The sequence below is a fragment of the Ammospiza nelsoni genome, chromosome 15 (assembly GCF_027579445.1).
Source record: "Ammospiza nelsoni isolate bAmmNel1 chromosome 15, bAmmNel1.pri, whole genome shotgun sequence".
Lineage (NCBI taxonomy): Eukaryota > Metazoa > Chordata > Aves > Passeriformes > Passerellidae > Ammospiza > Ammospiza nelsoni.
The window spans coordinates 16253805-16277446 of record NC_080647.1 but is presented as its reverse complement, the minus strand read 5'-3'; the positions used below and the strand labels follow the sequence as shown (position 1 = coordinate 16277446).

General features: G+C 48.9%; 1 protein-coding gene across 1 annotated transcript in view; it reads right to left on the bottom strand.

Moving 5' to 3' along the window:
* Positions 1–23642, bottom strand: part of LOC132079960 (gamma-aminobutyric acid receptor subunit beta-4) — a 78208-nt gene that overhangs the window by 28414 nt on the left and 26152 nt on the right. Inside the window, exon 3 of the mRNA XM_059482879.1 lies at positions 22772–22839. Coding sequence (XP_059338862.1) covers positions 22772–22839 — 68 coding nt within the window. The remainder of the gene's footprint in view (positions 1–22771; positions 22840–23642) is intronic.

Here is a 23642-nt window from a genome sequence, read left to right as displayed (position 1 = left end):
GCCTTCATTCAAAGCCAGGTTTGATTAACACCTCTGAAAACAAGCTCAAATAATCCCACATCATGATAATGCCAGATTCTGGGTATCTAACTATGATTCAGAAATCCAGACCCACATGCACACCAAAAGGTCACAGTGTAAATCTGTGGAGCACACCCGATACAGAGCTATATCTGTCACCTTCTGGGCTGTCTTGAGAAGAACAAAGATGCAGTGACAGCTTGCTGGCCAAGGAGCTGTTTTGCTCTGCTTTTTAAAGGACTGTAAACTCCTGCCTCAGAAGGCTCACAGTCCATCTCTCTGAAGCACAAACATTCTCATTTTGGTCAGGACCCTGCAAAGAAAGTGTCCCCAGAATCTCTACCAGGGTGCTTGGGACTGCACTGCAGTGAGAGCACAGAGGAGCAGAGCATCCGAATTCCTGAATCCTCTGACTCCTGTAGGTAACAGACTCATCCTCTGCCTGTGGGACACTCAGCTACAGAGGCATCCTTTCCATTCCCCCCTTTGAGAACTCCACCCACACATCTTGGCAAGCTCCTTCACTGACCTGCATTTCCCTAATCCTTGACAGAGCCCTGCAACACCTCACCCCTAACCAGGCCACCCTGCTGTCACTGCCTTCAAGCAGCAGCAGGCAAGAGGTGGCACTGATCTCCAGAAGACAAAAAGGGCAAGCTGCTTACAAAGTGAACAATGCACCTTCTAAAACACATCCTCTGTGTTCCCAGGGCTGATGGAACAGGCTCAGAGGGGTGCTGACAGAAAAGCTACACCCCAGCCATCAGCTAGAGGATGTTCTTCAGGTGCAGAGACCTTCCTGGGGAAGAGCAGCCAGCCCAGCCCAGGGCTGAGCTCTGCTCTCCAGCCTTCCTGCGTTCCTTGGCACAACAGATTTCTCTGGGCAGCATTGTGGAGGTGAGAACTTGATAACCATGGCTCATGGCAGGGCCTCAGGTTTCCCTCAGCCTCTCTCTCTGCTGATTCCTGTGTTCCACTTCTTGTTCTGCTGCTCTCATCACATTGCTGAACAGCAGGCAGGATTTCTGGGCAGAAGGAAGAGCAGGGCATGTGCCCACCCCACAGTGGTCAGCCCTCCTAAGAGGGATGAAGAGCACTGACATGGCAGGGACAGAACCAAGGCATGGGGATGAGGGACAGGGCAGGCACAGCTGGGGCTGGAGGCAGCACTGGCAGGGCCCCTCCAGCAGGTGAGAGGGGCAGAATCCAGGAGAGAAGCAGTGAGCTTGCCTTCCCCTTCATATCCCATTTCCTGGCCAGGCAGTTATGGAGTAGCCATGTGCCACCCTAACATCACACCCTGGCCAGGCTCCAGAGCTGCTGGGACCTTAATCACAGCCTTCCTTCAGAGGCACACAAGGGTGACCCTGTTCTGCAGCAGCAGAATGGCCAGATGGAGCCAAGGCATGCAGGGGTTCATAGGTTCAGGAATCAAGTAATGAGCCTGATTTCCCTCCAAGCCTTGCATGACGAGGCCTTTGTTGTGGGGTTTTATCTGTCACTGGGCTAATATGAGGCTTTCCCAAACCTCCCACTAATCCATGACACTCACCAGCCTGCTGATGCCACAGATATGAAACCAGCTGGCTTTCCCAGAGTCACCAGCTGGCAGCAGTTGGCCAATTTACCAGGTTTGGTGAAGAACTCTGAATTAAACACACCTGGAGCTCTCACACCCCTCCAGCTCTTCCTTCCACCTCAGACTGAGGCACCTTGGTGGGACAGCACAGCTGGATGTCCCTGCTGCCTGTGCAGGGATAAGGGAGGAGTTTTCCCTCTGCACACACACCCAGCAAGCAGAGCTCTCCACTGGTGTTGCTGGAGGAGCAAACGAGAGGTGCAGGAAAATCTGACTTTTCCCTTGTCTCTAAATGACATAGGTGGAGGAAAATCTGACTTTTCCCATGTCTCTAAATGAGAGAGGTGCAGGAAAATCTGACTTTTCCCTTGTCTCTAAATGACATAGGTGGAGGAAAATCTGACTTTTCCCTTGTCTCTAAATGAGAGAGGTGCAGGAAAATCTGACTTCTCCCTTGCCTCTTAACTGGTAGCCTGGCCCCTCTCCACCCTGCACCAGTGCAGCTCCAGCAGCAACAAAAATGCTTCCAAATGATGGATCCCACTGGTCTTTGTGGAGGACCATGAAATGCTCAGGCAGGGCCAGAGCCTGGCCATGGCCATCACAGCTGGGGCAAGGATGGCAGAGCTTTGTGGGGAGCTGCCAGCTCACCCTGCCAAGGTGATCTGCACTGAGATAGAAGGCAGGATGTGCCAGGCCACCCTGTGCAAGCTTCTGCTTCATCTGATGCCTGCTGGAGGAGGAGAGGTGAGGCTGGAAGTAGGGAGATACCACTCCTCACCAGAAACTGCACTTTGGAAAGTGTTCACCATGACCCTGGAATTCATTTTTTAAAAAACAAAGGCTGGGACAGGACAAAGGGAGCTTTTGAAGGGTGGATATGACCAGAAGTTGCATGCCTCCCCTTGTTCTCCCTTTTCCCATCCCAAGGAAAAGCAAGCTTTGCAAAGATACCTGCAAACTCTGCCCAGAGCTGAGCTGGCCATGTCAGGCTGCCGTGCCCTGCCTAGCATCCCACTGTGGGAGCTGAAATGCCAGAATCAACAGCTCTGGCCAGGGGGAAGCTCTTTCAGCCCTGCTGAGGCTTACTGACCTAAAAAACAGGAGCCTCTTTGCTAAAAGGGCTTGTGTGCTTCAAAAGAAGCCTCTCCTTCCTCTCTGCCAGCCCAGCAGTGGCCACATCCCTTGGTATGTCCCCAAGGTCTGGTACCCAGGACTTTCACAGGATTCACAGAATCACCAGGTTGGAAGAGACCTTCATAATCATTGAGTCCACCCCAGCCCCAACAGCTGAACCAAACCCTGGCACCCAGTGCCACATCCAGGCTTAGTTAAACACACCCAGGGATGGGGACTGCACCACCTCCCTGGGCAGCCATTCCACAACTTTATCAGCTTTCTGTAAAAAACTTCAAGCCCCTGCAGCAGCATCAGCATCCCTGAGCTGCCCTCCTGTCCCAGCTGTGTGTGGGCAGCTCTGGGCACCACAGCTCCCCTCCAGCAGCTCGGATGGCACCTGAGCTGCTGGGAAGCTGGGGAGCTGCTGAGCCTGGCTGTCCCTTGTTGGGGAAGATGAAACAGGAAAGCCTTATAAATATGATTGTCTGGCAAAAGGTTTTGAGAATATGGAAATTATAAGTGAGATTGGAATGAAAGCTTTGAGATACCTCAGTTACTGAACAACTAGAAAACAATGGTGTGGCAGGACTGAAGGTGAAACAACACCCTCTGCTTGCAGACAGGCCCAAGGGTCAGAGCAGACCCTACAGCTTGGCAGAAGGGGCCCAAAGAGGAGTTTTTAGGGTTTAAAATGTAACACAGTGTAGTAATGCAGTGATTCTTATAGGCTGTATGGAAATAGGATATGTATTTTGTACTAGATTAGTTAGTGAGAATTAGAATATTCAACACAGAAGATGATTTATTGTATTGTAACAAGAACTTTGCTGTCTTAGTTCTTCCTTTCTATGCCCTTAGCTCTTACCCCTTTTACTCTCTTACCCTTTGACTCCCTCAGCCTCTCATCCTCTGCACCCCTCTCTTCTCTCTTTGCTGCTCTGAGCTGTGTTTGGCAGCTCCCAGCAGGGCCCTGCACCCAGGCCCTTTGCAATGAACCCCAAATCCCAGCAGGGCCCTGCACCCAGGCCCTTTGCAATAAACCCCAAATCCCAGCAGGGCCCTGCCCCCAGGCCCTTTGCAATGAACCCCAAGTTCCAGACCTGGCTGCAGAGATCTCTCGTCTCCGTCCATCCCCGCCATGCTACTCCCATCAATCCTACAGTCCCTGAGGGGTCCCTGCACATGCCTGGTTCTGCTGAGCAGCTCTGTGCCAGCTGCCAGTGCCAGCCCCTGATGCCCCCACTCCCAAGGGTCCCAAAGCCTTTCCAAAGGGTTTTTTCTCTCCCTTCCTGCTCTGTGAGGCACACAAGGCAGAGGTGAGAGCTGGCAGACACTCATGGTGCAGAGGTGCTCTCCTGTGAGCAGAGCTCACCTGGAGGGACACAAAAATACTGCAGAAGGAAGAGGAGATTACCTGGGGCCCCTCGTGTTGGGATGATGGGGTGTCCTACCAGCTGCTGAGGACAGGAATGCTAAAATCCATCTCCAGATGAGAGGATATTGATAATTACAGCCTGTCCTGAAGCTCAGCTGAGCCCCCAAACCAAAGATGGTGCACATTGTGAGAGGCTGGAGTGCCGACACGGCAGGGGCATGAATGGTGGAAGGTGTTTCCTGCGGAACCCCAGAGGCAACAAACTCAGCCAAGCATGCACAGGGATTCCCCAGACTCTCAGAGGACAGGGCAGAGAAGTCTGAGGGAACAGCAGCTGAGTCACAGCAAGAAGGGAAATAAGCTGGCACTTCATTGGTATGAATTCAAGAATGAATTTCCACTGGCTCATTTTCCAAACACCTTTATTAACATCTATCCTATGAGCTGCTTCTCCCCCTCCACCTCACAGAGCCCCTTTTGGGAGTGAAATGTTCTTTGGGAAGCAAACCTGGCCTGGCCCTGGACCCCTCCCTATGGTGCTGGCTCTGTGCAGCCCAGGAGCAGAAATGAACCCACTGTCACACAACATCAAAGCTGCCTCCTGGAGAAGTGTCCCAGGCTAAGATACCAGATCTGAGCACAGGAACAAACATGTTTGTGCAGAGGAAGGCACAGTTTGGGGGGAACAAGGCAGTGAGATGATTGTGAACCAGGGGAAGGGACTAAAGCAGGAGAGGAGCCACTCCTGCCATGGGCAGCACAGGCGGGGTGCTGCTGGAGCAGTAACACCCTGGGAGGCAGCAGGAGGCTGAGGATGGAGGTAGCAGATATCATCTGAAGACACCATAACTCAGTGAGGACACAGAACAGCTGCTGGTGGGCCAGCCATGGCTGTTAAATGTGTGCAGGGATGTGCCCAAACCACCAAGGCCCTCATGGGAACCTGAACCTCCTTGTCCACGGATCAAAGAACAGCAAGGGGCGGGCAGGAGCAGTTAAGGGACACCACAGTGTCCCTTTCTGTCACTGCAGTGACAGGAGGGATACAAAATCGAGGAGCCCCTCTTCTCCTGTGTCAGTTTGCAGGACACAAACATGCTCTGAACACAAGTGCAGTTCTTACAAATGTGTTTGTGCTGGGTTTGGAGACACAGGTGTGTTGTGCCAGACCAAAAGTCTTTATGGACTCATAGCCTGTCTTCAGTAACAGCAAAGAGAATGGCAGGGGGGAATAGAAGTTAAAAAGGGTCTTTGTTGTGATACTTAATTCTGCAGCTAATTGGACTTAGGGATCTCCTCAGTCAGAGCTGGTACCTTCTTAATTGAAGACACTCAGTTTCTCTTATGAGAGCTAATCTTATTTCTCAAATATTCAACCTTTGGCCTCTGCAGTCTTGTGGCTGTGAGTCCTTCACTGTTTGCACATCACTTTAAACAGGTACAAGTCAGGTTTTCTCTTTTCCAACTCTCTGCAGTGCATGTATTAAGCTGGTAAACAACCACAACCTTGTGCTCTCAGGCTCACAGTGTCCCACCTCCTTTTAGACACTTCAAGGTTACTCATCAGAGCACAAATAACCACAAACACTCTCAGAACTAGTTGAGAGGCTCTGATAGAGGCAGGAGACAGCAAGGCAGGGAGAATTGTTGCAGGGGTTAAGCAGAGAGCAGAGCTCTGGCAGAGTCTGACGTTCAGCAATGGGCTGTTGCACAAGAGTAGACTGAAGGCAAGGTAATGGAAATAACTTTCCACAGAGCCTGTGCAATTAGATGTTACAAAAGCATGAAGTCAGGAGCATAAGAATATTTTGGAAGGTCTAAGAATTAATATGGAAAATAAATTCAAGTTGTTATGGAAGGGAACTCACAGGAAAGAACAGCTCAAGGATGCTGAGCCTGCTGCTGCAAGGCTCCATCTTCCAACTGCTTCCATGTTTGAACAGAACTCCCAGCAGCTGCTCCCCAAATCCCCAGCACAGCTCCTGAGAGACACACCTCATGGGCAGGCTGGGTCTCATCATTTTCCTTCGTGCTGTGACCTAGAGAACCCTCAGCACTGAGCCAGTCCAGGGGCACAAGTGGCCAGGCTCATTAGGGGCTCCACTAGACCCAGGCACCAGGACCAGAAATTGAAAGAATAATGTGCGTGGAGAGGTCAAATATTTGCTCAGAATACAGAAATTCTGGCAACACAGATATTTTCTCGTGCCTGGTCCATTTTTGTGGATGACAAATGAGTTGGAAACCTTTCAGTGGGGCTTTGGAAGTGAAGGTGACTGTTCCAGGCTGTTACTGGAGGCACTTGTGAGGTACTGGGAACAATAACTTTCTGCAGGGGAGAGTGGGCATTGCTCTTCTGCTGCTGCAGGGCTCTGGGCATGAGGGATAAAGGAGGTTTTGCAACTCACCTCTAGCTCTGGCTGTACCACTTGACTTTTCCCCCCCCGACTTTGATAAAGAACCTCCTTTTGGAAAAGCAACCAAATAAAAGTCCTTCCCTATATAAGCAAATGACATATGGTCTCCTTGTCCAAGATCACAAAAGAACATTAGGAAAGCCAAGATGCTCCAGAAAGAGGGAGAAAAATGGAACATCTGACTTAGTAAAAACCAAGCTGCCACTGCCAGAGACTAATGAACAGTTTGCTGGCTTCAACTTCTTTGATGATTAAACACCAGCTCCTGTTCCCGTCATTCTTGGGAAAGAAATTAAAGGACAAAGTAGTCCTCAAGTGTGTTTCATTTGAAGGAGGGGATAGGAGAAAGAAGGGGAATTGTTTTGAAGGGGAGAAGACAGGATCTGCCTGCAGTCAGCTGCAAGGAATTGGAACGGTGTAAAATGTACAGGAATGTACAGGAATATATGGGAATATACAGGAATCTGCAGGAATGTACAGGAATCTACAGGAATGTACAGGAATATATAGCAATGAATGTACAGGAACATGCAGGAATGTATGGGAACATATAGGAGTCTAAAGGAATATATAGGAATATACAGGAAGGTACAGGAATGTACAGGAATATACAGGAATATATAGGAATGTACAGAAAAACATAGGAATATATAGGAATATACAGGAATGTATAGGAATATACAGGAATGTACAGACAATATATAGGAATGTACAGGAATGTGCAGGAATGTATAGACATACAGGAATGTAGAGAAATGTACAGGAATGTACAGGAATGTAGAGGAATGCACTGGAATACACAGGAATGTACAGGAAAATACAGGAATATATAGGAATGTACAAGAATTTACAGGAAGGTACAGGAAGGAACGAGCAGAATGGCCACAGCCCTTCCTCAGCCAGCTCATCACAGAGGGGATTGTCCATCTCCAGGCAGATAAATGAAGGACCCTAGACCTCAATGAGCAGCAGTTAACCTGCCATCAGTAAATACCTGCCAGCAGCCTCTCCAGCCTGAGACAGCACCGAGCCTGCTCAGACTCTCACCTTCGCTTGAGGCAGGAGGCAGCAGCTCTTGTACTTACTGTACTTTTCATAGGGGGAGCATCCTGCCAAAATGCTGCTTTAAATTTCTGGTTTGGTACAAGTGCCAGTGCCCAGCTTACAAGCCTGAAGTTCTGCATGACAGTTGTTGTACATAAAGTGACAAATATTTCAGACACTGCCCTTCTCCCTACACTTCCGCCTAGCAGGCAGGAAAGACACAATGTTTTCCCACCTTCCTTCTTTTTGAATAGATGTCAGCACTGACTTGGGAATCAAGGAATGCAAGGAGGGGCTGGCTTCTAGGGTATACTCTATGCCCTTCTGTGCTGCAGGTCTGTGTGCTCTTGAACTCATTTTCTTCAAGACCTGAGAAGTACTTTGCATAGATATGTTCCCCTTACTAATCTGATCTACTTTTGTAGTAATTTGCATGTGTTTAATTGCTGAATGCATGACCAGAAACTGGGACAGGTGTCTGCAATATCCTCACCATCCCAGGGTGTGCAGGGACAGCGTGGCTTTGTTGCCCTATTTCTCTCCAGCCTGGCTCTGTCCCTGCAGCACCTGGGATGGTGCTGGCCCTGCAGGTGTCAGCTAGAGGACAGAGCTGGGTCCTGGCCCAAAGGGATCTGCTGTGACAAGGCCTTCAGAGTCCTGAGGCTGCACCTCAGAGCTCTGTCTGAGCAGGAGGCAGCACCTGCTGGGAGCAGAGACCAAGGGGAAAGAGGCAGAACTGATGGGCACAGGGATGAGCATCACCTGCTCTGTGAGCCCGGGCAAAACAGCAGCCTTGCTCACAGTTACAGGCAGCAATCCCAAACTCACCACCTGCAGCACATCATCCTCAGGCTTTGGAAACAACACCAGGCACTTTCTACCCTGAGCTGTGAAATCTCGGAGCTGGTGCACACCATTCCTGAGGGCTGCTCTCCTCCCTCTGCAGCCAGGCCAACCCAGAGCCCTTCCTGCCCTCAATTGTCCTGTTTCTGCACCACCAGCTGGATTGCTCTCAAACCCCATCACAGCCTGAGAAATTTCCTTTTCCAGAGAGCAGCCACATAATGGGGACACATTTTTGTTTCCTGCAGCTTGCCATGGCAAAGCAGCACAGAAGGGCACACTTTGGCCAGACACTCACCTAAGGGCAGAGAAGCAAGGCCATACATAAATCTTGGGAAAGACACTATGTGAATTTGGCCATTTGGGGGGCAGAAAGGGATGCTGTAACACAATATTCTAATCCTAGATGGGCTGAGAACTGCTAGGGAACTCACATTTATGTTTTGCTAGAGCATCACATGTCTCCAAATGGCTGTTCCAAGCCTTCCCAAGTCCCTTCTCTCCCTTACTATATTTACTTAAGACAAAATCTTACCTAAGCCCCTTTTGTTAACTCCCTTAACCTCTCCCCAGGCATGCACAAGGCCACCTATGCCCACATAGTGTGGGACACATGAACATTAATGCCCTGTTTCTGTGGAGTCCCAGAGAAGAATTATGACCAGGCATTGCACAGTTGGGAAAGGGAATCCAAGAACTTGCTTTTATTACAAGATGCTTTTTGGTGTGAAGTGCTTGGTGATTTAAAACAGTTTCTATTGATCCACCACAAAAAACCCTGGTGTTTTCCAAGGCTATCTTCACCTTCCTCTGCTGACCTGCACTAACCCAGCCCTGTACCCCACTGCCATCCACAGTGAGGTGCCTCAATCCCACCTCTCTGCTGCCTTTTCCTCTCCTTCCTGCCTCACAGCCTGTGCTGCCAGCATCCTCCTGTACACACATATTGCCATATCTAATATACAGCCATGAAAGCTCAAAAATGCTTTTAATAATTACTTGGTATTTAATTAAACATGCAACAACCAGCCTATTAGAGTAAATTAAGTCTGAGTGAGACGTTTGAACAGTGACTAGTGAAGATATCAGTTTCTAAAGCTCTCAGAAGGATGGAGGAAGAAAACTGGATTATGTCAAAGGAAAGTTGATGCTGGAAGATGAGTGATGCTTCCTAAACCTTTCCCCCATATCTCTGGGCAAGTGCTAAATGTGTAAACACAGAAATTATTTTTTCCTCCCTGAGGAAAAAAATTAGACAGAGCTTGTAATTCCCTGCGCTTGTCAAGACCTCCAGTGCAGTTTGGGGCTGCAGAGGTAGGAATTCATGTTATAAATAAAGCAATATTATTACTTTACAAGGCAAAATAAAATGCAGTGTATCCAGCTCTGAGCATTGAAACCATGACACTCTGCAACAATATCAAGGCACACAAGGCTTTGAAAACATTGTTTTAACTCAGGGAAGGAAGGTTTCCTGTTTCAAGCTCTGAAAATTGCCAGAAAGATGTCATTTCCCGGGAGTTAGCCAGAGGCAAACAAATCCTTTAAATCATTTAAGACAACTAACACCTCCTGGTAACCATCACCTCAGCTAGGCTGGCACAGATTGGCTTGACCAAAAATTTAGACTGGAGTTTACTTCCTGTAGAAAGCAAAGTTTGATCATGTGGGAAGGATGAAGTAGATGATGAAGAGCAGAACATGATGAAGTGAAGATGAAGATGAAGAAGATGGTGAAGAACAGAACGTACTTCTGGCAGGGGGGTTCAGTTAGGTCAGGCATGGTCTCAGCACAGAGGATGGCAGCTCTGGAGTTGGAAAAGCAAGTCCTGCTTTTCAACAGGAGCAAGCAAACTGGACACAAACCATTTCCCCTGCAAACCCTCTGCCTCCTGCTCCCAGAGACCCAGCTCTGTGTCTGGGGTGACTTTTTGCACGTGAATATTCTGCACAGCTGCATCTGTGGCCCCTCAGGTGACAACCTCAGTGAGAGGGAATGATGTTAGAGAGAAAAGGGTCAGAAATCAGCTTTGGCAGCTGTGGTGTGGACAGAGCACTTCCCAGTCCTGCTGGACAGCTGGAAAGGGCAGGGGATCAATGGATCTGTTCTAGGGATGAATTTCTACTGTCATGGAAGAAGCCAGCATGATGGATGGATGGATGGATGGATGGATGGATGGATGGATGGATGGATGGATGATGGATGGATGATGGATGGATGGATGGATGGATGATGGATGGATGGATGGATGGATGGATGGATGGATGGATGGATGATGGATGGATGGATGGATGGATGGATGGATGGATGGATGGATGGATGATGGATGGATGGATGGATGGATGGATGGATGGATGGATGGATGATGGATAGATGATGGATGGATAATGGATGGATGATGGGTACCTCCTCCTCCATCCATGGGTGAGTCTCCCCATGGTTATTCCAGGCTCAAGCCAAGGTAACCAGCCCAGGCTGAGGCCAGCAGCAGTGCCCATCATATGGACCCTGCTGGTCCTCTGCCACCTCACCCACCCCAATGCTGCCTGTGGGATCCCAGACCTGATGGGTGGATGCTGGTAACGCTGCAAACAGCATTCACACTGCAGCTGTAGGAAACACTCCCAATTCTGCTGAACAAGTCAAGCTTATTGCAGGATGCATGAAGGGGAAAAAAAAAAGAGGTTTCAGCAGGCTGTGGAGGTCCACAAGCAGAGCAGACTTTGGCTTCACAGCCAACTGGATGGGGAGAACAAGCTGCAGTCCCTGTCCACGCTGAGTGAGTGCTTGCTGCAGCACCAGGACCAACAGTCCTGGAGCCAAGGAGCTCTATTTGCAGAGCTGGCAGGGAGCCCACGGGAGCTCAGTAAATAAAGTATCCAGATAATAAAAATACCCAAAAGCACGGTTTAATTTTTTTTTTCTGAGGGATCTGATACAGAGAGAAGCATAGGGCAAACCCATCCCTCCAGAAGAGTGGAACACACAGAACCTGAAGGGTCTGGTGGCTCACAGCTGGTACAGCTGAATACCTGACACTCCTTTTTGGGGCAAGCAATAACGAGGCTCAGACAGGAGCTTCTGTATTGTAAAGCCCCACATCCCCTGCAAACCTAGCTACAAACTCTTGAAGGATAAAAGGGTCAATGCTTTGGTATCAGTGACCTAGGAAAGCATCAAAGGAGGTGGTCAGGGACACAGAAGGCACAGGCTGTCCTCCCCTGTGGTCACACTGGAGATTTAGGGATGCTGGGGTAGCAGGGTGCTGCACAGGGAAAAGGAGGTGAGATCCAACCTGTAAGCACTGAGCATGGTTTGGGTTTGCTTCCCACCTCACCAGAGGCTCAGCTGGGAGGTCAGCACCCCTGGGAGATACAGGCAGGGGTGTGTGAGATGGCATACTCAGCCAGGTGACCCAGCACAGCCTGGAACAGGCAGCAGGAGAGCAGCTGTGCACACCTGGCAAGCAGGGATGTGGGAGGGACCAGTGCATCTTGCCTTTTACTCCCTCCTCTGCCATTTTTTTCTGGCTGGGGCTGGCCTGAGATTCTGTTTGTGCCACGGCAGCAGGGACTACCCACAGCTCATCCCACATGCCTGCATGCCCTCCTTCCCCAAAATGATCCCTTCATCTGGCTAGAGGACCTCTCTGGAGCTCCAAGCAGCTCAGCAGACCCTCTTCCTTCCACCATCCCTTTTCCTTGAATGTTCCTTTTTCTCTGTAGCCTAGCAACTCAGCACAGACTCAGAATATTAACAGCTCCTGTCCCCACACACGATCTTCTCCAGAGGCCTGAAAAATGTGATAGCAGAGAGGCTGAGAGGGGTAGGAGCAAACATGAGAGATGTGGGGAGCGTGCAGGGAGCCTCTCCCAGCATTCAGAAACAGCAGAGCCATTCAGCTGTCGGATCTGCCACCTTCACTTAACATGTACATAACATATAGAGCTATTTATAGCCCCATTTATTTACATATTCAAATACCAGCACGACACGCAAGCACTTGTATTTGGATTTAGGTTCTATATTGAGGTACTGGCATCCTTGCACAAAATACATTCTCTGTTGCTGGGTGCTTTAAATGTATATATGACAGGATGTCAGAAGGTCAGATTCTCAAGGTCTAATTTGGTTTTCAATCAAATCAGATGAAGCTTTCACTTGGGGGGAGAGCTACTTTAGCATTCTGCAGTAATCCTCTCCAATGCTGCAACATTGCTATTGAAACAGGTGGCACTTTGGAACATTGCTCACAAATAGAGCCAGCTTTTTAATACATGTATATACATAAAAATATATATATATAGGTGGGGGGAGTTTTGGCCATGTGAAAACATGAATAAAAATTTAAGCAAGGCGGGGGGGGGGGGGGGGGGGGAATTATCCCAGGCAGTTTTCTGCAGTAGGAATTCTAACTACTACAGGAATGCTGGGGTGCAAGCTGAAGTGGTTCATACCAGCACCATACAACACTGACATGTTCAGAGCTAAAGATAACTCGGCTGCTAGAGGAACAGATGGAGCACTGCAATGCATAGCCATGTTCAGCTGAAGGCACGCTGCAAAGCATCCAGCCACAGCCTCGCCTCCCCCCCAGCACGATCCTCTCCTGGCGTGGGGTGCAGGCACCACCCAAGAGCTCAGGGAGCTCTGAGTGCACCCGAATGGCCCCGTTTGGGAAGCTGCCTGGAGAGCAGAGCATGGGAACTCTGCTGCTGGGCACTGCAGCAGGCTCAGCTCAGCCCCACAACGTGGCCTGGAGGGCTCCCTGCTCCTCAGGGAGGGCAGCACCCTGCAAAGGCTTGTGGCATTCACATCCTCTGAACACAGAGAGACATAATTCTCTCTCACAGGATTTTTCCTGAAGAAAAGAAACCAGTTCTTATCTCTACTTTCTGCTCCTGTTGTTTTTGCACATGTGGAATGTCTTAAGAAGATTGTTTACGCGAAGTGATTTGTCAATTGAATTCTAATAGAGATTGTTTTGATTCATTAACCAATCACTCCAAGCTGTGTCCTGGCTATCTCAGATAGTCACAGGTTTTTCTTTAGTATCTTTTCTGTAGAATCCTTTTAGAATATCTTTAGTATAATGTAATATAGTACAGTTTTAATAAATCAATCGTTCAGCATTCTGAATCAATAGAGTCAGACGCCAATTACTCCCTATGTCAGAGGCACCCTGAATTGGATAAAGACTCACACTGGGGGATCACTCTTGACAAGCATTGCCACCAGGTTTTGTTCATGCTGCAAACCCCAAGCTCTGGGCTGGGAATCAGCCAGTTCACCCCACAGCTTTGCCATAACCCAGAATTTCCCATTGTGCAGACAAAGAGATCCTGCAAACTCTCCCATTAAGATATCAGGTGAATGCTGGAAGGCCCCCAGGCAGAAACAAGCAGAGTAGAATAAAAAGCTTCAGGGGCAAGAGAGAGAATCATTCCCTTGTCCAGCAGTTCAGTCTTGCTCCAGCAAGGTTCCCACAGTTCACCTCCTACTTATGGCCAAATTGTGCCATTTGGCCAACAAAAATATTCATCCAAGGTCACCATTAATGCTGAAAAAGTCACAGCCCATCATCACAAGCACAGGGGAGCCCTTTTTGGGAAGCAGAGGAGCTGTCCCCTCAGGCAGGACTGTTGCTCCACCAGGCTGCTCCCTGCTCCACAGGCAGCGAGTCCTTGAGACCTCTGTCTCCAAAGGAATTCCTGGGGCTTTGCGCAGCTCCAGCTCCCAGCTGGCCACGGCATTTGGAGAGCCTGCATGGTGATCTTTGGCTTGTTACTTAGCAACTGGGCTGAAGTAGTGGTGAATTCACGGGGCTGTCACTGCAGGCACAGCAGAACCAGGAGCAAGGGCACGGGGAGGGCTCTGCCATGGCAATGGGATAACTTGTGAAGCCTTATGGGAGGCAGGCAAGATTTTTTCCCTTCTACAAGTTGCCATAAATGCAGTAAATATTGACATATGAGTCACACTGACCTATTTTCCAGCTTTTAGGCTGGGACAATCTCTTTGCAACTGATTTCAGAAGCAGTGAATGGGGAGCACTTCAGGCTCCTTGACGAGTTCACTTTATTCTTGACTATTTTATTCAACCCCTTTGGAATAACCATTCCCATATTTCAGGCAGATAGGGGCCCACTCCTTGTTTAAACTTCAGCCCCCAATCCCTGACCACCACCCTGCAGAGCACCCCTGAGGCCAGATGCTTTCCTTGTGCTCACACTCCATCTCAATCCAAGGGATGTTTCAGCACAACCAGTGGGAATTCTGTTAAAGAAGGGCATTATGTGATGTGAGCAGGTGTCCACACCTGATCCTTGGCTGTTTAGAGTGTCAGTGATGGGAAAGGCACCCTAAGCCTCAGCACTCACAGGATATCACTGCTGCAAGGACAAAACAATCCTACCCACAAATCTAAGGATGGCAGGTGAGGTGTGTCCCTGGCATCAGCTTTGCAAAGGTGTTTCTGAAGCTCAGTGCATTTCTACTCTTGCTCTCTCTCCAGACAAGCCACAGAGCAGGCAGTTGTGCCTCCTGCATGCAAACAAGAGCATCTCAAAGCTGCCAAGTCCAGCGTGGTTTGGAGGTTGCTCTCCACCCTGCCACAGCCATCTTTTATTGCTCCAAACACCCCTCCGGCAGCAGGAAAAACCATCAATATGCTGCTGCTTTCCCTCAGCCAGCCCAGTGGTCGTGTGTCTCCCACTTCCCACTGCTGGAGAAGCAAAGTGAGCAGGTCCTGTGTGACTGATGGCAGTGTGCACATGGACCTTTGCCTGCCCTGGTAACTCTCCCCTCCAGGGGCTGCAGTTTCAGTGCACAGAAGCAGCACTCTTTCATTTCCCAGCCATGCCATGCACTGCAGCCCCCCACACCAGGAGCTGAAGGGACAGGAGCTGTGTGACCCCAGCAGAGGAGGGCACAGGCACTTTCAGCCTTGAAGGAACGTTCCATCCTGGCTGGCTGCTGCAATACCCTGGTTTAGCTCACACAGTAGCCTCTTGTGAATAAGAAAAGCTCAAAACCCCACCTGCCCATGCCTGTAGGTATTGCCCACCCCAAGTCAGAGCTCTGCCATCCTCACCATGAGCAGATCAAGACTCATAGAATCAATAAGGTTGGGAAAGACCTCCAAGGTCATCAGGTCCAGCCTTTGACCAAACACCCCCATGGCCACTAAACCACACCACACACTGCCAGGTCTGCTTGGTTTTTGAGCACTGCCAGGGATGGTAACTTTACCACTTCCCTGGGGAGCCTGTTCAAATTCTTATCCACTCATTTAGGGAAGAAATTTTTCCTGATATTCAACATGAATGCCCCCTGAATCCTTCTCCACCAGTAAGGCCCCACAGCCCTGTCTGCTACCTACAACCCTTCCATCCCAGGAGCCTCCAGCAATCCAGCAGGACTGTATTCCCTGCAGCACCATGACAGAGCACCAGCTGCAGCTCAGCACCAACCTCCTAGCTTTCCCATATTTTGGCAGTCCTAAATATTCAGCAGCCTTGAATATGAAGATGTGATGTATACACACATACAGAGTTTAGATACCACAGTGTCACAGGGCTGGGGATACCCAAGGCTACAGAGAAACATTTGCAGCACTGGAGTGTCATGTCATACTTGTATCTCACAGCACATAACTCCAGAAAACCCTGACTGCAGGATTTAAATGCTTTAACCTTTGCTTTTAAAAAACATTTGGATACCCAAGGACATAGAGACTGAGGAGTATCTGCACATCATTTCTCCATTGAAAAGAGACAGCAACAAAACAGAACGTTTTCAATTAAGAGTAAGGAAAATATTGACACATTTCAAGAGAGTAGATGGTACTAAAAGGCACTGCATAATAGTAAAACTTTCTTCTTTAAAATCTTGGGTTTTAAAGCTCAAGACATCTACAGCAATGGAAAATCCTTTTCAAGGGCACATTGCAGCAAAGTTGGGTTTGTCCAGTATTGCAGGTGTACATATATCCCAGTGAAAACAGAACTGCAAAGCCTGCTCAGGACACATTCCACCACAAAGTCTATTTCAAGCATGCCCAAAAGATGGAAAATTTGATGTAGTGAGGAGAGTGATGCCCCACTGTTGATGGCATAACAGGTTGTAGGATGAACTGTCCTGGTCAAGAACACTCCTACACAAAACCTGGTCCACTTCATTTTGGGTTAAAAGCCAATTGAAAACCATTGCATCTCATGGTTGTCTGGAGACATGCTTTACATCTCTTGAGCAGGGAAATCTGCCAAACCAGACAGCTTGTTTTTGAAGCAAGCTTCAAGAAGTTGGGCAATAACAGCCACGATGCTTCCTGCTGTAACCTCCAAGAGATCCAGTGCCAGCACCAGAGCAGTCACTCCAACAAGGCACAGCCTGGCAGCAGGGGCACGGGGCTGGGAAGCAGTGAGCCATTGGAAGAGGCTGCCCAGAGAAGCTGTGGCAGCCCCTGGATGTGTCCAAGGCCAGGTTGGATGGGGCTTGGAACAACCTGGGGTGGTGGGAAGTGTCCTGATTTGAAATGAGATGAGCTTTAAATCCCTTCCAACCCAGACCATTCTGAAGCAAAACATCAAGGTCAGCTTTGCCCAGCCCCATGCCCTGACCCATAACCCCTCCCCACTGCAGGTTGTCCCCCAGCAAAAAGAATTGGCAATGCCACAGGCATCCTTCCTTTCACAGCCCTATTCCTGCAAATGTTTTTGTCTGGAAGCCTTGTTTCCTACACTAGCCCTCTGCAACAATCCTCTTGTAACTTTTCAACTTGTCATCAGGTTTATAAAACTTTAAAGCTGGTGCTATAACAAACTGAAATGATGTTATTGCAGATGTAGGAGAGCATCTTGGGATGAATAAATTATAGGAGGCACAAAGAAATCATGACTATAATGGCTGGATGCTCCGAGCTGTCTACGGTGTGCAGACACAGGAGGGAGCAGGTTTAGGACTGCACAGATCATAGGGCAGGAAAATTGAAGCCTTATGAAGGGTAACCTCCTCTTATTTCAAATGCATACAAAACTTCTGGTAGTTTTCCTTATTGAAATAGTTCATTAATACTTCAAGGGAGTCTGAACTGTCTGGTGCTAGAAAAATACATCCCTAGAGATTGCCTAGAGAGGGAAAAGGCTGCTTTGGAAGGATTAGTTCTTGTCTAGTCCAATCATGCAGGAATCTACAGCACACCCTGAGTCCTCAGCTGGATGGAAGGACATCCAGCAATGGGGAAAGACCTGCAGCTCTTTCTGAAGCCATTGGTGCTGGACACCATCAGAACTGCATCCCCAGAAGCAGGCCCTTAGGTGAGTGACTGTGGGCAGCATTCAGACCATGAAGCACAAGGACAGACACCCCCAGCCTGCTCCAGCTCAGAGTGACATGAGCTCCACACTGCCAGAGCTCTGCATTCCCCAGCTCAGAAACGCTGCTGGACTCCTCAGGAACCTGGCACCACACCAAGAGACCTGAAAGTGTCACTGCCCCCGTGCCACTGCACACCAACAAGAGTCCATAAACACCTGCAGGCGGTTCCCTTGATGCCTTGAGCTTTAGCTTTTCTGTTTTTCAGACCCTGCAATGCATTAGTGTGAAGCTCTGAACTCCATACAGAGTGTTGGGAAGCTCTCTTCAGTTTGGTCAGACAGAACAATCCTCCCAGGCCTGAGAGCTAAGGACACCATCACAGCCCAAATAAATATAAACAAAAGTAAATTAGAGGGAAGCAAACTGAGGCAATGTGACTTCATTACATGAAGCTGTAATTGGGGATGAACCTCTGATATGCAAATAGGCCAAACTTATATCAGCCCAAAAAACTCATGTCCATCTTGGGTGTAGCCTCTGCCAGGCTCCTGCACTGCCCAAGGTGTGCCTGTTAAAGGCCTTTAATAAACACTTTTTTATTTTAACTCTGTCTGGCATCTGCTCTAGGTTGTCGCTGTAGGACATGAAATAACACAACGCGCACAAGCAGCTCTTCCAAGGTAAAAAGAGAATTTTTAATTTCTGACTCCAACATTTATAGATTTCCAAAAGTGACAGTGAATTGGAGGGTGACAGTGCCACCTCTCCAATGACACTGGACAAACCAACAGTCCATCAAATTTCTCTTCCTCCATAAAAGAATGTATAAGTTATTTACATAAAGTGTGTGAGAAAGTTCTTTACAAAAATGTAAAAAAAATCTTTAAAAGTCAGGGCGACACTAGGTAGCCATTCCAGGCATCACCCTGCTCACTGCAACTCAATCCCAGGTCACCTCAAAGGAGAAGGGCTGGGTGAGTTCTCCAGGAGACACCATTCCTCTGTCCTTCATGGCTCACCTGAGCTGCTCAACAGCAGCAGGAAGACATTCCTCCTCTCAGCCTGCCTTCAAATCCCCACCTTGCAAATGTGTACAGGAGATGAAAAGACTCCAGTGAAGCCTTCCATCTTCATGGATCAGCACTTCCCAGAGGGTCTGCCACTCAAATGTGCCCTCCCCAATACCTGTTTGGCCTGGCCCCTGGCATCCTTCCCCAGGCATTTCAATTGATGTCACTGATCTTGGCTCAGCAAATAATCCTTCTAATCACTGACAAGAACAGAGGCTGCAGCTCAGCGTTGCTTGGCCATGCTGAGGGGGGTACACAGCAAGAAAGCAGCACTCTAAAATGTTTAGAGTTTGAAACTATGGCTGACCACATACAGGCAGCAGCTGCCATGGACCAGGAGGGGACCAGGAGGGGACACGTTTTAAAATAAGGGCTGCCGTTTTGGTCTCTCATGACTGGGAGAAGGTTGCCACTGTACCTATGAGCATCCTGCAGCCTGGCATGGCACAGGATCTGGGAATGGCCCTCAGGGAGCTGGGGGTTGCAGACATCTTTTATGAAAAATCCTTTCATTAAGATTTTTCCGCAAGATTTTTCCTCCTGAGAAGCCTCAGGAACAAAATGTAAACAATGATTATCTGCTGCTGTGGAATGCAACAGGTGCATCTGTGATTGGCCCATGTTAGATGTTTGTAATTAATGGCTAATCACAGCCCAGCTAGCTTAGACAGAGAGCCGAGCCACAAGCCTTTGTTATCATTCTTTGCTATTCTATTCTTAGCTAGCCTTCTGATGAAATCCTTTCTTCTATTCTTTTAGTATAGTTTTAATGTAATATATATCATAAAATAATAAATCAGCCTTCTGAAACACGGAGTCAGATCCTCGTCTCTTCCCTCATCCAAGAACCCCTGTGAACACGGTCACAGGGGTGCATCAGCTTTGGGTGTCAGAACACACATGGCATCTACAGACAGTGCGAAGTGTTCTGTGTGTCAGAGTGTCTGGGAACAATGTGTGTCTGTCTGTCCCAGCAGAAGGACATCACTGTGCTGCCTCCTCAGAGAGCCCTGTGTCCTCCAGGACAGGAATGTCACCACATCTCCACTTTGGGAACACGGCTCCCATGGGAGTGAGGGCAAGGAGTGCTCGTGGATGGAGCTGGATTGTTCCACAGCTCCACAGCCAGCTGGACTCCTGTGGCAAGCAGCTTTTGCAAGCCCATGCAATGCCTGGTCAGTGACAGCACTTGTTCCCCACCAGAGGCAGCCAGCAGGCGCCAGGAGTCCCAGGGAAAGGCCTGGGAGAGCTGGGGGCTCTCAGCCTGCCCAGCCCCAGCACCAGGGCCATTGTTCCCAAAAAGATGTCTGAGGATTAATTAATTATCCTACAAGGGGTAGTAAGTAATAACACTCCTTGTGGAACAATAGAAGCTATTTGGTCACCATGACAACTCAGCTTCACTTGTGTGCCTTTAATTTATTCATTGCACAGATCCTTTCCCAAGCACACATGATGCCAAAAAAATGCCTTGTTTTTCTTGCCAGCATCCATGTCCAGAGCAGGGGTAAAACATAGCCCTTTCCCCGGGGCATCTGTCACACAGAAGAATGATGCACATAAAATCCCTTCAGCCTGGACACTTACATCACATGAGAACTCTTCTGCTCCTAAATGTTTGTTCTTTAAGATGATTCTGATTCTTAACCCCTTCTTGAAGCTCCCTCACCACAGTGCTCAGAGATCTTGGTCCTGAATAAATTCTCACCTACAGCCACCTCACCTCCCATCCCCAAACCTTTCCACACCCTCTCCCCCTGCCTCAAACTATGTAGGAAAGATGAGCAGGACATTTTTCTTGTCAAACAGAGAGCCAGGAAGGATCATCAAGGTCTAGAAGTGACATTCCTTCACATCTATAGAAGCATGGCATGGACAGTGGAGCCCAGCCTGACCTCAGCCATGCCACCACCATCAAAGCACTCAGTGTCCATCCCTGTGCTGCTCAAACTCTGCAGGATCCACAGCAGCACTTTCCAACCCTTGCCATGTAAATGTGGTGCTCTCCTCTCTGCTGTGAGCCCCTGCTCTTACCTGCTGGACAAAGCATTTGATCAGCCCCTGTAGTCCATGGACACCTCTCCAGCAGGAGGTTCATCCTGCACCAGCCCCTGCAGGGCTCAGCTGTCTTCACAGAATGGTCTGGGTTGCAAAGGACCTTAAAGATCACCTTATTCAAGCCCTTTGCCATGGGCTTCGACTATCCCAGGCTGCTCAGAGCCCCATCCAACCTGGCTTTGGACACTGCCAGGGATCCAGGGGCAGCTACAGCTGCTCTGGGCACCCTGTGCCAGGGCCTGCCCACCCTCACAGGGGAAAATCTTTTCCTAAGATCCAATGTGAACCTACTCTTTTAGTCTGAATCCATCCCCCCTTGTCCTGTCACTCCAGCCCTTGTAAAAAGTTTCTCTCCACCTTTCTTGTGGGCTCCCTTCAGGTACTGGAAGGCGACGCCTAAGCTGGTTTTTTGCAGGCTGTGCAATCCCAGCTGTGCCAGCCTTTCCTCCCAGCAGAGCTGCTCCATCCCTCTGATCCCTGGTGCCTGCTCTGTTTCCCTCTCCTTCTGTGCTGGGACAGAGCTACTCAGGCTCACAGGAGCAGTGGCTACAGCTGAGAACCAAACTCTCACCCCCTCCCAGTTATGTCTGTGCAAGTCTTGGTCTTAAGGCACAAGTGCAGAGCCCAAACTGTCCATCCTGGCTCTAGCAGGAGGGTGACATTTGCTCCAGCACCCCACGACACCCAGGTCCAAGCTGAGCCTGGGGGAGGACATGACTCAAAGTTGAGCTGTGGCCTGACAGGCAAGAGAGACGGAACTAGGTTAAACCATCTGGCCCTGCTAAGCTGAGACTAAACTCAAGCACAACTACCCAGTGCCTCTGAACCCAAATCTAGGGCCACAGCCACTGCCCAGCGTCACTGTCACTGGGGTGAGGTGCCACAGGTCATGCAGAGAATTCAGGTGAGGTGGCATGGTGGCAGAGTCAGCAAAAGGAACTTTCACTCAGGAACATAAAGGTTATGGCTGGCTCTTCCCCCTGGGTCATTCCAACACAAATTCAGGCTTTTCAGACAGCTTGGGAACAAAACCAACTGGTCAGGTTGTGTCACCCCCCTCCTCAGAAGAGCTGGTGGGCCAGGGAAACAGGGCAGGAGAGGCCAGAGACAGAGAAATGGGACGGGAGAAGGGGCAGAGCGGGATTTTAATTGACCTGAACTGCGAGAGCTCTAAAGGGGCCCAGGATCCTCCTGCACAGGCCAGGAAGGGAGGAACTGGACAGGAGCTCTCAGGAGGCTCCCACCAGCCTCCCCCTGCACTCAGCCCCTGGGAAAGGAGCAGAGTCTGGAGGAAAAGCCTCTGGACAGGAGGGAGAAAGGCAAGTTTAGGCAATTACAACACAATCTATGTCCCCTTCTGGGTGCTGAGGGTTTCTGAGGGACAGTCCTGGATATGAATATAAATCATGACCAAAGTAATCATCAAATTTCACAGATTTCACCCCAAACCATCGCTACCTGAGTAAATAATTTCTTTTTTTGTTGTTGTTCACAGTTATATGAAAAGCTCCAATCTATCAATGCCACCCAAACCCAGATTTCCATTAGAAGCCTCTCTTTCCAGCACAGATCTCCAAGGAAATGTTGAATTACCACCAGCAAATGAAAATTCACTGTTTTTAACTTGGCAGGGACAGACTGACCATAAAGCCACCTTTGTATCAACAAAAAAATACAATTCACATCTACTTTTTTAAGGCATAACTTGGGGAGATGTCTCTGCCACCAGCAGAGAAGGTGAAAAAGAATCTACTCTGGATGAGATGAGATGGTACAAACTCTAGAGGTGCCAGCAGAGATCCAGATGCCTCCAAGAAAACATTGCCTTGGAAGTAAATCTCATTCAGAAAATGAAAGAACATTTTATAGTTGTTTTTTTCCCCCCTTTCTTTCTTTTTTTATTTTTCTCTTTCTTTCCAAACTTACCATGTTGACTTCAGAGATCTGGTCAATGCTGGAGATGTGGATGCTCATTCCTACTGTGACAGGGTTACCTGGAACACAAATAGGCTGGATTAGGACCACATTCAAGTCCTCCTCTCTTATCTGCAATTTAGGAATTGCCTAGAAATGCATGGATTTGATTCTAATCAGCCCCACAATCCCTGAGTATCATGAAATTGAATGTGCTCAAGTGATTTGATTTCTCTCACTCCCAGACTTACAGACTCACACCAAGGAGCATTGCAGCCTAAGTTTGATTTTTTTTTTTTTTAATTCTGGAAGTTAATTACCCCCTAGTAACACAATTATCTCTGGTTATTCCAAATAATCCCTTCAGAGACCATCAGCAGGCTCCTAGTGGGCTCGCACAGGGTGGTCCTGATTGACCACACAAAGAACTCAGCACCCAAGGCCATGTAAGCCACGGGCAGGAAACTTGCTCCAGCTCACTCCTCCAACACTCTGCAGGCTCTGAGTACTCAGCCTGAAAGTCCCAAGTGAGTTTTAACACCCAAGGCACCAGACAAGTACAGGAAACAGATCTATGAAGTGAAAAAGCAGCATTTGTAAGGTGGTTTTTCAGAGCACAGCTTGCATTAGAGAACAGGGCAGTCCAGAGCAGTCCTTACTGTGGGGTTTAAGCCATGTAAAACAATTTAAAATGAGACACATACCCACTACCAAACCCAGTAAAACACCTCCTGCAGCTGGAAATGGGGTTTTGCATGTTACCCCTCCCCTGCTCAGGCCCACAACACCAAAGGCAGAGCACAAACCCAATCCCAACCCAAGAAAGTCCCCTTCACCTCACACATGCAAGGTGGAAAATGATCCCTTGCAAGGCATCACTAGA